This window comes from Maniola jurtina, chromosome 2, assembly GCF_905333055.1.
Source record: "Maniola jurtina chromosome 2, ilManJurt1.1, whole genome shotgun sequence".
NCBI lineage: Eukaryota > Metazoa > Arthropoda > Insecta > Lepidoptera > Nymphalidae > Maniola > Maniola jurtina.
In genome coordinates this window covers 10,748,178-10,763,001 of record NC_060030.1, presented here as the reverse complement: position 1 = coordinate 10,763,001, position 14,824 = coordinate 10,748,178, and the positions used below count along the sequence as shown (strand labels likewise).

The 14,824-nt window shown below is 34.1% G+C and overlaps 1 protein-coding gene across 7 annotated transcripts in view; it reads right to left on the bottom strand.

The window, feature by feature from the left end:
* LOC123875506 (low-density lipoprotein receptor) overlaps positions 1-14,824 on the bottom strand; it is a 245,130-nt gene that overhangs the window by 204,789 nt on the left and 25,517 nt on the right. For all 7 annotated transcript variants that reach the window (XM_045921478.1, XM_045921386.1, XM_045921395.1 and 4 more), the window contains exon 2: positions 13,659-13,781. In XM_045921478.1, coding sequence (XP_045777434.1) covers positions 13,659-13,781 — 123 coding nt within the window. The remainder of the gene's footprint in view (positions 1-13,658; positions 13,782-14,824) is intronic.

Here is a 14,824-nt window from a genome sequence, read left to right as displayed (position 1 = left end):
AAATATTCTACTTAAAATAACACTATTAATTAGATTCAAGCACGCTACGCATGAATTTGGCCTCAGTATGCAAAAGTAATTGATGTTGAAAATTTCGTGAAACTCACAATTACAAAACTCGAAGTTATGCCGCATAATGTTACGAGTATTTTAACTCCAACTAAAATTCGCATGTAATTATAGCCAGGTGTAGAATGGAACAGATGCTAATTATTTACCAAGACTGATATTTTTTGTTTTGTCTGTTTTTCACTGTTTAGTAAGTATACCTGTAGGCGAGAAATACACTTGCTCGTAGTGTTCAGTTTAGTAATTTTTTCGTTGGTTAGATATTGACTGAAAGTTCAGTAGACACCTGAGTGCTTCCTTGCGATACATTATTTCTTATCGTACCAAAAAAAAAAATGATTTGTTTTATACACATTTAAACAGTTTAAAAATCGGCTGCTTTTAAATAGGCCCGCATGTAATATGTATCCGTACCCGAGCAAAGTTTATTATTTCCCTTCGGAAAGGCTCAAGGTAAATGAAGCTGAAAATTCGGTAAAACTCTTGGATCTGTAGGCGGGTATGTAGACCTTGAAATTATGTTCTGTAGAGTATTAGGTATAAATCTGAACTTATAACGAACCCGAAAGATCGGATTTGTATGTAGTATTCATTACAAAGTAGTGATTAAGTAATTAATTTATTAAAAACTTTCCATATTTGTGGCGTAGACGAATAACACTAAAACGCAAAACACTAAAAAATTGACCACGTAATGCCATATTATACGCCAAACGCCAAACCTCTATGATAGTAAAAATACTAAACTGGTACTAAATAGCTAAGTAAAATTATAAAATAAATTAAGAGACTCCCTCTTAAATTTTAAGGGTAGAGTACAGACCTTAAAAATCTAAGAACATCTTAAAATTTAAGAGCCACTTATTTAAGAAGTCTTAATATTTTAAGAACACCTTACTTGAACTACGAAATTTTAAGGTTTTAGAAACTAACTGATATTACATTATGGGCAACAACAGCTCAAACCTCTACGTATAGAAACAAGAATGTATCCTTTGTAACGTAGACCCCCACTAAGAAATAATTTTGAGAAATTGAGAAAGGCTAGCTAGTAACAATATCCATTCTAATACCAATAAATGCAAAAGTATGTCTGTTTTTCTGCTACCTTTTCAGGACACATCCGCTTCACCGATTTTAATGAAATCTGGACCAAATATAGCTTGCATCTCGTAGACGAACATATGCTACTTTCTGTCCCAAAAAAACAAAGTGTCCCTATGGGATTATAGCAATTTATAATTATTCATTGATATTGAGCTTTTATTGAAAAAGATCGGGTACATAAATTTGTAACAAGCTTAGAATGCGCCTTCTGCCATTATTCATTTAAGCAACAATACAGCATCGCAAAAATCTAATCTGATTCTGAATATTTCCATCCGGCGCTCATTAGCATTTAAAGGCACAGAGGAAAAGAATTCTTCGCAGCGGAAATTTCATGTAAATTGGGTGAAGTACGAACGCCACTGTTATTGCAAGCGGCATAATAGCTTACTTCAAATGACCATCAGCTTTTCTTAGAAATTATTTCATCAACATTAATTAAAAACGCTTTAGGATGTATTATATGAAAGGAATCTGTAAATGTTTTATAAAAGGAGCATTCCTTTTTTGACATTTTTATTTTAGAGCACGATCCCGCCAACAAACTGCTATCCAGTTTGGTAGAATTCTAATAATAATTTGTCTGTATATAAATAAATAACAATAAATTAAAAAACATTTAATTACTCTTCATACCTTATTAAATTCTGAAAAGCGCAATAGTTAATGCAGCTTGGGGTTTGTACTTTGTATTTTTGATTGTTTGTACATCGATAATTTTCTAATTACAGTTGTTACTTCCACCTACATTTACCAAATTATCCCTACCGCGTATCGAATATTTGGTTTTCCAAGCACAGTCAATGCGAAAGTTTTCTCTCAGCTTTTTCACTACTAAGAACGGGTCTCCTCTCAAAATGATAAGGGCTTAGCCATAGTTTACCACGCTGGCTAAGTGCAGATTGGCTCATTGAGTCATTTTCCCAAATTCTAATGTGGCCAATCCCTAACTTTATCCTAATGAGGTAGATCATCAACATCAAACAACTCATTCTAGTACTAAAAACAATCGCCTACCAATAAATCCTCCAACTGTTCCCATTAGTAGAGTTCGTTCCATATTGTATTGAAACGCTAACAATTGTGTGCCGTTTGCATCAGCTGTGTTCCCTAGTTTGTGAATAGTAGTGAAATTATGACTTTTTTCCGTGGGAATTGGGTCGCATCGTGAATTCAGGCAGCTGCGTACAATTTTACAGTGCGGCCGCCCTCCCGGCACGTGACTTGAGTGACAATATTGCCTTATCGTATACTTCGCGTTACCATAACTGTCTACACATGTATCTTTAAGGCTTTGTTTTGGGTAGTAATAAAGTGGGATGACAAATGAATTATTTATCAGAATAAATTCTTTGCATAATGTACTCGTATTGTGTAATCTTATACTTATTTTGAATTCATGTCCTCGTAAAGAGCCCTGTACAATGTACATACGCTCGGCCCAACTTGCTCGGCCACTTAGCATATATTGACTGCATACGGCCAACGCATTCTTACCGTGTTTTTTGAGTTTTCATATGAACAGCAAAGAATACTGGCGCTATTCGCAAACAGTGCTTATAGACCGGCAATCTCCGAATGCATTGGGCCATTAATATGTACCTTCTGGAGCTATAAATGCTAGCGCAAGCAGATGGAGTGGAGCGTTGTTGACTTTTTCTGATTACTACGGCCTAACTCGGTTTTATGTTTTTTGACAGATCGTTATCAAAAACAAAACACGGAGGACGCAGAGCTTGGGCGTGACAGGCTTGTCGTACGCCGACACTAGTAACGTTTATTTTGAGCTTTCATCAAAATATAGTCTCGCCTAGGCTCTGCTAATATGTCTTGCGCTTAAATTTTTTTTAAATAAACGATGATGCGGAAACATTTTTGAAAGTCATGGTGGTTTGATTAGGATGAGGAACATTGTTTCATAACTAATTATTATTATTTACTAGCTGACGCCCGCGACTTCGTCCGCGTGGATTTAGATTTCTCGAAATCCCGTGGAAACTCTTTGGTTTTCCGGGATAAAAAGTAAACTATGTGCTAATCCAGGATATTATCTATCTCCATTCCGAATTTCAGCCAAATCCGTCCAGTAGTTTTTGCGTGAAGGAGTAACAAACATACACACACACACACACACATACAAACTTTCGCCTTTATAATATTAAGTGTGAAGTGTGATTCAAAACTACAAGTTATGTAGAAATTCGGCTTAGTATTGTCAATTGCTCGATAGGACAATTATTCGCTCACTAAAATATAACAATAGCATGTCAATACTGAGAACAAATCACCTGGCACTACCTCTACCGTATTGTTCGCCGCCATATATCTTGTGTTAACGACGACTACCCTGTCACAAGGTTTTATACCTCTAATCATTTGTTAAGTTACGACTCCCTATATACAAAATATAAAATAGGCTTGTTATTACGAAACGAAATTGATCGTCACGTGTCACGTCGTCAAATATTTTTTTTAGTAACAGCTAGATGAAGCCCGCGACTTTACCGCGTGGATTTAGGTTTTCAAAAATCCCATGGGAACTCTTTGATCTTTATCAACTTCAATACAAAAATTAACTTATCAAACTCAGCGATCGGCAACTCAGGGATTAAAAAAAAACTCAATTAAAGTAATATAAATAATGTTGTATTGTAACCAATACAACACCTATTAAAAATACTAAAAATTAATCTCTGAAATTGTAAAACTAGACTCTGTTTGCGATTACGTAAAGTACATTTAATAGGGGACATTGCGTAAGTTTTCAAGAAAATGTGAAAGGGTCAACAGAATTTTGAAACAGGTCAACGAAGAGCTTTACGCCCTTGAGTCTCGCTTTAAAAACTAAATTGGGAGTGCCTGCTTCACTGTGATTTTATAAAGGGCATTTCAGAGTCACCTTAACAGCTTTCTTTTTATAGGTTTATCCCGCGACTTCATCCGTGTAAGTTGAGGTTTTTAAAAATACCCTTAGAAGTTCTCAAAATCTTTGCCTAGTCAATGTCTACATTTAATGGTTTGAAATATACGTTAATATGTGATTCAATAAGTTTCTCGTTTTATATAGCACTAGCTGACGCCCGCGACTTCGTCCGCGTGGATTTAGGTTTTTCGAAATCCCGTGGGAACTCTTTGGTTTTCCGGGATAAAAAGTAGCCTATGTGCTAATCCAGGATATTATCTATCTCCATTCTGAATTTCAGCCAAATCCGTCCAGTAGTTTTTGCGTGAAAGAGTAACAAACATACACATACACTCACACACACACACACACACATACAAACTTTCGCCTTTATAATATTAGTGTGATTCTAATAACTCTCTTGATTTTTTCAGAACCCCGGTTGTATGGCAATATTATCAAATTTGAACCGCATTTTGATGTCCTTTAATAAAACGAAAAGGACCCTGACATAAACATATCCTAACTATACCACAACAGTTAAAATTAAATGCCTCCAGACTAGGGTTTCAATACAATAGGGAGATATCCGAAACAAACACGTTAATCTCTTTAATAGCCCAAAGCACTCGACTGAATTGAGTTTAAAAATAAATGAGATAGATAAGAAGAAATTGATGGAAATTTAAGGCCAAAAACTTAAGTAACACTAAAATTTAATATTGGAGCTTCTAGTTCAGGGGATCCGAAGACAGAACTTTTATAGCAGCAATTACTGGCAACCTTCGTCGTGAATATTGCGAAATTGGTTTGGCGTTTTATGGATTTTCGGATATCGCGTTTATTGGCATTGAATAAACTTCTTGGACATTCTTTGGAAAAGTATTGAATTGACACTGGAATTGATATTGGAGTAAGGCTAAAACTTTAAAAGTAATGAAGATTTCAGATTAATCACACGAACAAAAACTTTAAGGTATGAAAAATTGGCGTTCAGTGATGACTGGCGACAGAAATGAAAACTTAAAGTTATGAAATTTTTTTGAAGGATTTTTTCCTTAGATTTTCAAATTACTAAACTTGTGGTGTCAAAAATTAAAATTACATGCTTTTAAAGTTTATCCAACGCGCCTAAAGAAGTTTTCATTTCAATCATATGATATTAAGCGCTGTATTGTGTAGATAACAGTGAGATGAGTGTGGAGAATAGAATATGCGATGCAAGAACTAATATTTCAGCAACTAACCTTCAGGTCAAACTTCAGCGAATATGTGCACCTCAAAAGCCTCAACAGAAGGTACATCGTAGATGGAATATAGCTTTTTGTTGTATACGGAAGGAACAGTCCACAACATTATAGGAAGGAAGTGCTGGTAAACGAATAAAGTTTGTTTTTGTGGCGGGTTTCGTAAAATACGAAGGTATTTTCTGGATGGTGGTGTAATTTAATATTGCGCGAAGTTTGAGGAAGATTTAAAAACAGTTTCGAAACGTATGTACTATACCTATTTTGATCGATATTATTTTAATCAACGACAACGTCATCTAAGCTACCTAAAGCTTGACAGAAAATTGCCTTCTTGTGTATTTAAACTAGGTGGAGTCAATTATTTGTGGCCGTTTTTACTTAGTTCGCCCCTTGCGTATCTTCTAAATACATATACCAAATAACTCTATTTTTTATAAAAGAAATAGCATATTATCAACTTGAAACATATTTTAATATTCGCGTCTCAACCTCAAGTCATGAATGTTGAATAGGTACAGAAAGATATCAACTAGATTTCGTATTAACTCGGCAACGATGATAAACAAATTCTAGTGATTGAAAATGTTTCAAGTATCGATTAAGAATTCCATCTCGATCTCTACTAAGTACCAGCTTCTTCAATTTAAGATGTTTTACATATTAATTATTATTTATTTATTCTGGATATCTTGAATGTAAATTTTAAGAAAATTGTCAAAAACTGTATCGCTTTGTAACATATTATTTTGATAGGTGGGTACTACATAATTCACAAAAATAAATCTAAAGTTCAAAGTTTCAGACTTTTACTAAACTAAAATTTCGAAATATTTCAATGCATGAAGATTAAATTATCTACACAAAGGTAATAGGCACTAAACTATAGAAGCGATTAGTCTGGCGCACAATTTTTTTAACCATAAAGCTCATTCCAGCTTAGCTGGAGCCTGGAATCCTTATGCCATCCGTTTAATCCGTTTCATGGAAAAATTCTAATACTTTACTTAATTCACCTGTGCCTGTGGTCCACATTATTATTTTATTTTTATTTATATTCATTTATAAGGTAAATAGATTATGGTATTAAAATTTATCTTTTTTGTTCAGTGAATATTAGATTATGATCGCAATTTCATCCGCGTAGGTTTTCCAAATTGTGCGATCTTTGTCTTGCGGCTTTGATTTTCTGAGATAAAAAATTTATGTCAGTTTTCAAGGTGCAAGCTAGATATCTCTGTGCCAAAAGGCAACATCGGTTAAACGGATGGGCCGTGCAAAGGTAACACACACACAGACAATCAGACAGATACATTTTCATATTTATAATATGCGTAAGTATAAATTATTTTCTATAATAAATGTATTTTTAAACAATGGCGAAGTTACTAACAATAAATTTGGGTTGCGTTATTTTTGAAACCAATCCATTTATTTTGAGCCGACATTTTTAATGGCCTTTTGTGGTCTAACCACAAACTGAAACAAATGCTTTTGGTTTATAACCAAACTACTCTAGATATACGTATAATGGTTGTTAGTTTTCTATATGACATAAATTCGTGTTGCTTTTACTATGAGAAAAGGTTTTCTTTATGTTTTTTAGTTCTCTAGTGTATTTTGTGGCATGCTTGCTGAATAAGATCCATTAAACCCATTGTAATCGTCACTCAGAAAAGAACAAAAACAAACTCAACCTAAGGCTTTATTCTAAATTCAAGCAATTTCGTACTGTTACGCGTTGTGAGCTTGAAATCCTTCCTGTCAGCCTCAAAGCTCAAGTTCAAGATATTAATCGGTTCGACGAGCATTACGTAATCAAGATGGACGGCGCTACATCCCAAGCGGAAAAGCATCATTACACTTTCGGCAGAAATAGGCAATTCGAGTCAACCATTAGGCATTGTTCTAATACTATATAACCTATCAATTGAACGTCTGTCTGGTATTGTGACGTTTTCATTGATTGTTTTATCGAAAATGTTTAATTTTTACCCCACTTGCGCAACGCAATGGAGAGGTATAAGCAATTAACACCCACTTCAATAATAAAAATTACAGGTTCAGGTACAGATAATATTTAAGTGCTTTTATTACTCTTCTAACACAGCAGTGATTAAAGATATTCTTAACTACTACTCTGTTTAATAACCACAGTACGAGTACGATGGCTTAGTACCAGTTCGCACATCTTGACAACGATGATAGAGTTTGAATATCGAAACACCATATAAAAACATATTGTACATCAAAGAAAAACAACCTAAAAACGGTCCAGACTTCAGGCTCGCTTGCGAATTCGCCCATACATAAACAACTGCGCCATAGAAACTTTCGGTTAATTTTTATGTTTCATTTATTTTAAAATGAGAACCTTTAGGGTATATTTATTCAAATTTTAAAAAGTAACGTTATAATTACGTTATAAACATTGACGTGATGTGAAAACTCTTACTAAGGCTACAAAACCACTCAACAGAATTGAATATAAGAGATGGATACGAAGAAGGAAGTCGCGGAAATTTAAGGCAAAACTTAAGGAGCAATAAAATTTAATATTAGGGCTTCTTCTGCAAAGGATCAGAGGACCTTTTATAGCAGCAATTACTAGCAACCTTCGTCCTAAATATTCCGAGATTGGTTTGGTGTTTTATGGATTCTGGGATATTGAGATTATTGTTATAGCTTTAACTTCTCTGTTTGGTCATTATCTCAAATGAATATTCGTGTTATCCAAATAACCTGCATAAGTTTGAGCTTAACTTGAGTTTGAGTACAACTTTTAGGTCCTAAATAATAGTTTATTCTATTTATTTCTCAATTCGTTTTCACCTCTTTTAGAACATTTTTATTTGACTAATTCAAAAATTCTTGACAAATATTTTTACTTTCCAGCTTCGTTTTTAACCCCCGACCCAAAAAGAGTGGTGTTATAAGTTTGACGTGTGTATCTGTGTATCTGTGTGTCTGTGTATCTGTGTATCTGTGTATCTGTGTATCTGTCTGTGGCATCGTAGCGCCTAAACGAATGAACCGATTTTAAATTAGTTTTTTTTGTTTGAAAGGTGGCTTGATCGAGAGTGTTCTTAGCTATAATCTAAAAAAATTGGTTCAGCCGTTTAAGAGTTATCAGCTCTTTTCTAGTTTTCTTGTAGAAAAGAAGGTTAGATAACCGTTAGGTTCTTAATATTATGTCAATAGACAAATGTCAAGCTGTCAAGATGGACGTTGCCTAAATACATAATTATTTATTTGAAAATGATGTTTTGGAAAACTCAAATACTTTGGATCGTCGGGGGTGTTATAAATTTTTAATTTACACTAATTGTTTCATTCAATCTTCATCGAAGTATTCAATCCAATATCCATGGGTGTTGAAATCATTCATATTCATTTTCTTTCTTATTCAAATTCATCACATCAGTTCATTACCCATGTTCCTTTAATTCATCATTAATACGGACGCTCCCTTGAAGTTTCCCTTCAAATAAAATTAAATTCCATGACCCTATACTTAAAGCTGCTTATCAACTGCATAATATCATCTCTTCAGCAAAGATGCCACCGTATGATATTAGTATTACGTTCTCGCCAACAGTTAATGGCGCATAAAATTCACAGTAAGCCTGAAGTAGTATCCAATTTATTCATATTTAGAAAATTTATTCAGAGATATTTTGCATTATGATCCAAAGGCCACTATTATTATGCTTTGTGCTACATAGAGCGTGAATAAATAAGGAAAACTGCCTTACATATTGAAAATTACATTTACTCAGTATATAACTACATGCTTTTTTATCATCATCATCATCGCGTGCCTTCTTTGAAACGAAGTATGGCGATCATCATCCGAAAAGCTTCTCTATTTAAAGCCGCCTCTTTCAGCTTCGGGTAACTAAGCCCTGTACAACCCCTTATACCGTCCAACCATTTGCGTCTTTGGCGACCTTTGAGCTCTTACATTTTATGCTGAAAGATAAAACTTTCGTCATATTTAAGGGCATGGCAAGAAAATATTGTACGTCGCAGTTAAATTGTAATGGTTTTCAAAGAACATATTAAATTCATTTCTTGATAAACCCCTAAACGTAGCAAGGATCGCCAATAAATTTTAAGGCTTTAATATCGGAGCCAATTTATCTCAACCAGATAAAACCCAAGAGGGTAATTTCAGATTTCTCAGACATTGTCCGAATCGCGAAACCTGTGTAAAATACAGAGGGTTAGTCGAAATGTAGGGCCTCTTACTGCCTTTTAGATGTTCAATATTAAAACAAAAACATGTAAAACCTTCCTACGCCGCGCCGCCGATTCAATTCATTTTTGAAAAGCATACTTGGTGAAAGGTTTGGCATCATGAGTAATTATCTATGTTTAGAAGTATTTATCTACCTACTTTCAGTTCAGTTGATAGGTAAAATCAACAATATTGTGAGATTTTTTCAATCCTTAACTGTATGATTCAGATTAGATGATCCCCACGACGTCATTCGCATAGTTTTCGGTGTTAAAAATGTCGTGGGAACTCTTTGATTTCCCGGGATAAGAGTAGCCTATGTAGAGTATGTAGCCTAAAGAGCTTTCCATTTTTTTAATTAAGTATATCCATGCAAACAATCACGTTGGTCCGTTGTGGCGTGATGAAGGGTTAACCAACAAACAAACTAACCAACGCACTTTCACATTTATAAATATTAGTAGTGATGTTACTATTCAACTCGAACAATCGAACTTATCTAAACTAATCAGTTGATCAAGGTTTAATTTATTTTTTTGAAATCAAATTATAGACAGTTAAACTTGAGTGATATCTACAATTCCAGGGAAGATTTCAATATACCTAATGAGATTATACTCTCAACGAAGTTAAATCAAAGAAGTGACGCAAATGAATTCAGTCGGGTGTCTGGAATGAAGTTAAAGATTCTCTCATTTTAAATGGAAATATCACTTAAAACTTATTGTTACCTACTTGAAATACGTCATAAAATCTGCGATTCATAAAATACAACTAGGTGCTTTAAATTAATAGATTAACTAGTTTAAAAAAATTGGGTGATAAAATGTTTTTTTCACGTTTTATAAGAGAATCAAGAGAATCTATGCTAAAAGAGAAATACATTTTGTCAACATGAACTGAGTGAGTGAAACCAATCCATTTATTTTGGAACGATATTTTACTATAGACAAACGTTGTTCAACCACGAACCAAAACAAAGCCTTGTGACTGAATCTGAAAAACATTGGAAAAATCCATATAGGTATACAGTTTCAGAAAATACTTCAAGTTCATTCTATGGAAGCTCAGTTTATCGTGAGTTAAGGCTTCATAGAAACCAATTTGTTGACTCTAATAACAAAGATTTATCACCATCGGCGTTTGTCCGTGAATTCACTTATTCTGTCCTGCGAGTTTGGACAGGTAGTTTTTTTCAAAAACTGTCTGAGGAATCTTATGATTTTAAAATATCTATTCAATAAAACATCACTTATGCGGCTAACCCTTTGATGTTGGAAAAGCCAGGGTAATCAGATTTTTTTTTCAGCCCTGGTTTTTCATTTTCAGGAGGTGCCTACCCTAATTTTTTTTCTAATTTAAATATTATGTATCTGTGTGCCTATTGGTAAGAGACTTCTGGTATTCTGTGCAATAGCAATACAAATACCTAAAAAAAATCAAAATGACCACCATGAAAACTTAAGAAAATTAAGTGAAAGTGAAAAGTGTTATATCTTGTAAGATAGTACAGAACCCATAAATAATTATTTTGTCATAGTAACACCATTTTTGAACTTTATACTGCTGAATACCGAAATACAAACGCCGCGGCATTTCAGCTACATTATCGTAGTGACAGATTTGACAGAATTGTATAATAAGGTCATAGGTACATTGTAGTAACAGAATCGTATAATAAGGTCATTGCCCATAAATAAAATAAGCTTTGCCAAAGTGAAAGAGGCGCTAAGTATTTCCTTATTAAATATTAAGTTAGTTGTACTGTAAACTTATACCTACCTAACAAAAACGCTTGAAGTATTTCTTTACAACGTTCAAGTTCACTTTGAATTAGGCGTAACAATGTGTACAAACACTCCAGAAGTTTTCTTTTCATCAAGAAACAATCATCTCACTTAAATATATTTGCATGATCTTATTTTCGAGTTTTCTGAGTAAAGTGTTACAAGTTAATCAGCCAGTTATTTTTAGGTAAAACCGCGACAGCTCGACATGGCAATTGAGATATGAGGCGGGGAAACAACCCGCATACCCGTACGTCAATTGCGCTATCCCGCACAGGGAAAATTTTAATCGCTTCATCCAAATAAAATTTTCAAAATATATTTGAGTAATAGACAGAAATTGTCCGATTACAATTCTTCTATTTATGTAAATACAGAGCTTTACAAAAATTTAATGAACTCGGTAATGATTCTTTGCTAAATTAAAAATGTTCAAAAAAATATTTCCCATCGTGGTTATTAGTCAAAAACGAGTATAAAATATAAATGCCGCGGTAAAATAACGCTCGAAAATTATAAAGTGGTATATTAAAATTAAGTTAAAAGAACCGAAAAATTAATGAGACAGTCATTCGAGAATCTTTCAGCTTTTAAAAATTGAAGTGGTTAAGCAATCGAAATTAAAACCGTTCGGGGTTATTTAAAAACCGGATGTCCGTTATGAAGTGGGCTGAGTACGAATTGAAATTAAACTCGACCGTGAAAATAAGGCTCGCTTAACATTCCGGTAGAGAGCCCTCAGTGAGATGCGGAGGGGCATGAATTCGATACCTTAAGCGTCTATTAGACGTTAGGTCCTGATCAGTCAACGCCATCAATCTGTGAGTCGAGAACAATCCAATTATTTGTAATACAATAAAATTACAGTAAAACGAAAAAGGCAAAATAAAAGTCATTTATAGTACCGACCTATAACAGTCTCCGACTGCCAAATAAATACTACTATCAGTGGTGTATTAGGCCAGGGGTATCCAAATGTTTCCGCCCAAGGGCCATATTGATTCCTCCTCCACTAGTCCAAAGAATCAAAACCTTTTTTTTATGTATAGGTAGACTAGCGCTTGGCTGCAATCAGACATGCTGGCAAGTGCAGATGATGCAGCCTAAGATGGAGCGCACTTGCCTAGAAGATACCTGTTCTATTCTAGAGAATATCCTAGTGGTTCAAATAAGAAAAGAGGAAGCAAATCGCTTCGTACCTACGTATCCGTGAAATTTCGACTACGTACATGTCTATCTAGAAACATTTTAATATCTTGTCGTTTCGTATGCCTCCCCTACATTATAAATACTACCACACTTAATATTATAGATACAAATGTGTGTATGTTTGTTACTCTTTCACGCAAAAACTATTGAACTACTAAAATTTGGAATGGAGATAGGAGGATACCCTGGATTAACACACAGGCTTACTTTTAGTCCCCTAATCAATGAGTTCCCGCGGAATTTTTAAAAACCTATATCCACGGGAACGAAGTCGCGGGCATCCGTTAGCTTACTATATAGTCATAAACCATGGCAGTTCGGATATCAATCATTTTAGCTTGCTGTCGCGGGCCCGGCCTTGGCTCGCACTCCGCAGTTTGGAGACCGCTGTATTATGGTAGATTATATTATTATTTATTTATCCGTCAGTCACGGTGGTGACTGCCACAAAACTGACAGCGAAACCTATCGTCTAATGGGCACCTAAATATTTTATAATGGACGAGCGGTATTATGAAGGGCTACTCATACATATTTTAAAGAGAAAATCATTTCAAGTTATTAGTATTATATTTTAATAATGATTTGTTACCGTGATTTACCGCTGCAATAAATATTTTAAGTAAGTAGCTGAAGTTTCTGTTATTCAAGTAAGTTTAATTAAAGACTTATTCAATGGTTTAAAACATTGGAAATAGTTAAGTAACCTAACAGTTGATTTTCGTTTGGTAAAATATACGTAGAACCCACCTGAAATATTTGTGCACCTCGAGCTTTTCAACTCGTCAGTTTTTCATGTATTTTTATTAGGATTTACTATCAAAGTGTTAATTATTCTATTTAAATAAAGATGTTGATGACTTCAGTTGTTTTTCTATCTGGCTACACCGTCACTAACTCCATGACATTACAGCAGCAATGACATTTCAGACTGGTCATAGGTATACTAAATGCATAGTTACATACCTACAAAGAATTCAAATAGACCTCTTGAATTACTGGTTTTTTTTTAATACATAACTACATACTCCATTAGTACTAGTGTTTATGTCATAATGTAGTAAAAACGTCTATACTTATGACAGATTTTCACTTACCTTTTTTGCATTCCTCAATATTTTCATCTGAGTTGTCGCCGCAATCGTTTTCTCCCTCGCACACCCAAGTCATCGGTATACATCTCTCGTTCGCACACTGGAATTGCTTTAACGAGCACACATCTGAAAATAAATAAAATAATTGGTACGCATCAAGTGTATTGTGGGCACAAAGTTCTTAATTAAAGTGGTAAAGTGGTTTGCAGACGTCAGGATGACAACGACATGCGTTTAAATTTCATTTCCCTTCAGCGTTAATAAATCAGTCACCCGTGAGTTAGGTCAGCAGGGGCTTCTTATTTCTGTATCTAAGAAACCATAGGATTTGAGTGATATATTGTACCCATTGTACCATAGTAGTAAAACCGTATCAATTTCATTACATTGCTTTCTAGGATTGCTATTAGCTGATAAATTCCGTAACCAAAACTCCGTTACAAAATTACTGCTTTTTAAATCACAATTTAACTCAAAAAAAAATGCAATAGGCCATCTAGTTTAATATCTTTGTCATCAAGTTATTACAAGACAAAATAATTTTGTTTTAAATTGTTTATTGAAAAAATTATATTTACCTATAACAAAATAAAATTCAGATCGATTAATTTGTGAACTTAGTCGCAAAAGAGGATAAAATAAATATAGACATAGACATAAAAGTATGCACATTACTGATAACATCACTTATAATAAGAAGTAATATAGATGGAAGACTCATGGAAAAGTTAAAGAAAGGAAAAAAAAATGCTATAATGATGCTAGCAGTCGCTTCTCGAGACCAAAAAATTAAGTTTAGACAATAAGAGAGAGTAGGGTTGGTCGTAATAGCGTTCCGTATAATTGTTGCTTACATCGAGTAAACTCAAGACAAAAGCATCTTCGAGAAATGGATCTGCACGCTGCGCTGGGGTAACTGGGGACCATCTTAGAGACAATTCAATTTTGTACAGCATACCTACGAGGCAGTACTAATTAAGTAAACAAAAATAAAATAAAACGGGAAGGTAAAATGTTTTTGATGGTAGGAATACTTACTTATAATTAAAACTTAGTAACATTTACTGCCGAACATTTAACATTGTTTAGTTTATAAGGGCAGAGTTTTCAATCGCCATATATTTAAATAAGGAATAAAATTTGACGTTTTGACAGTTTTTGTGTTGGAA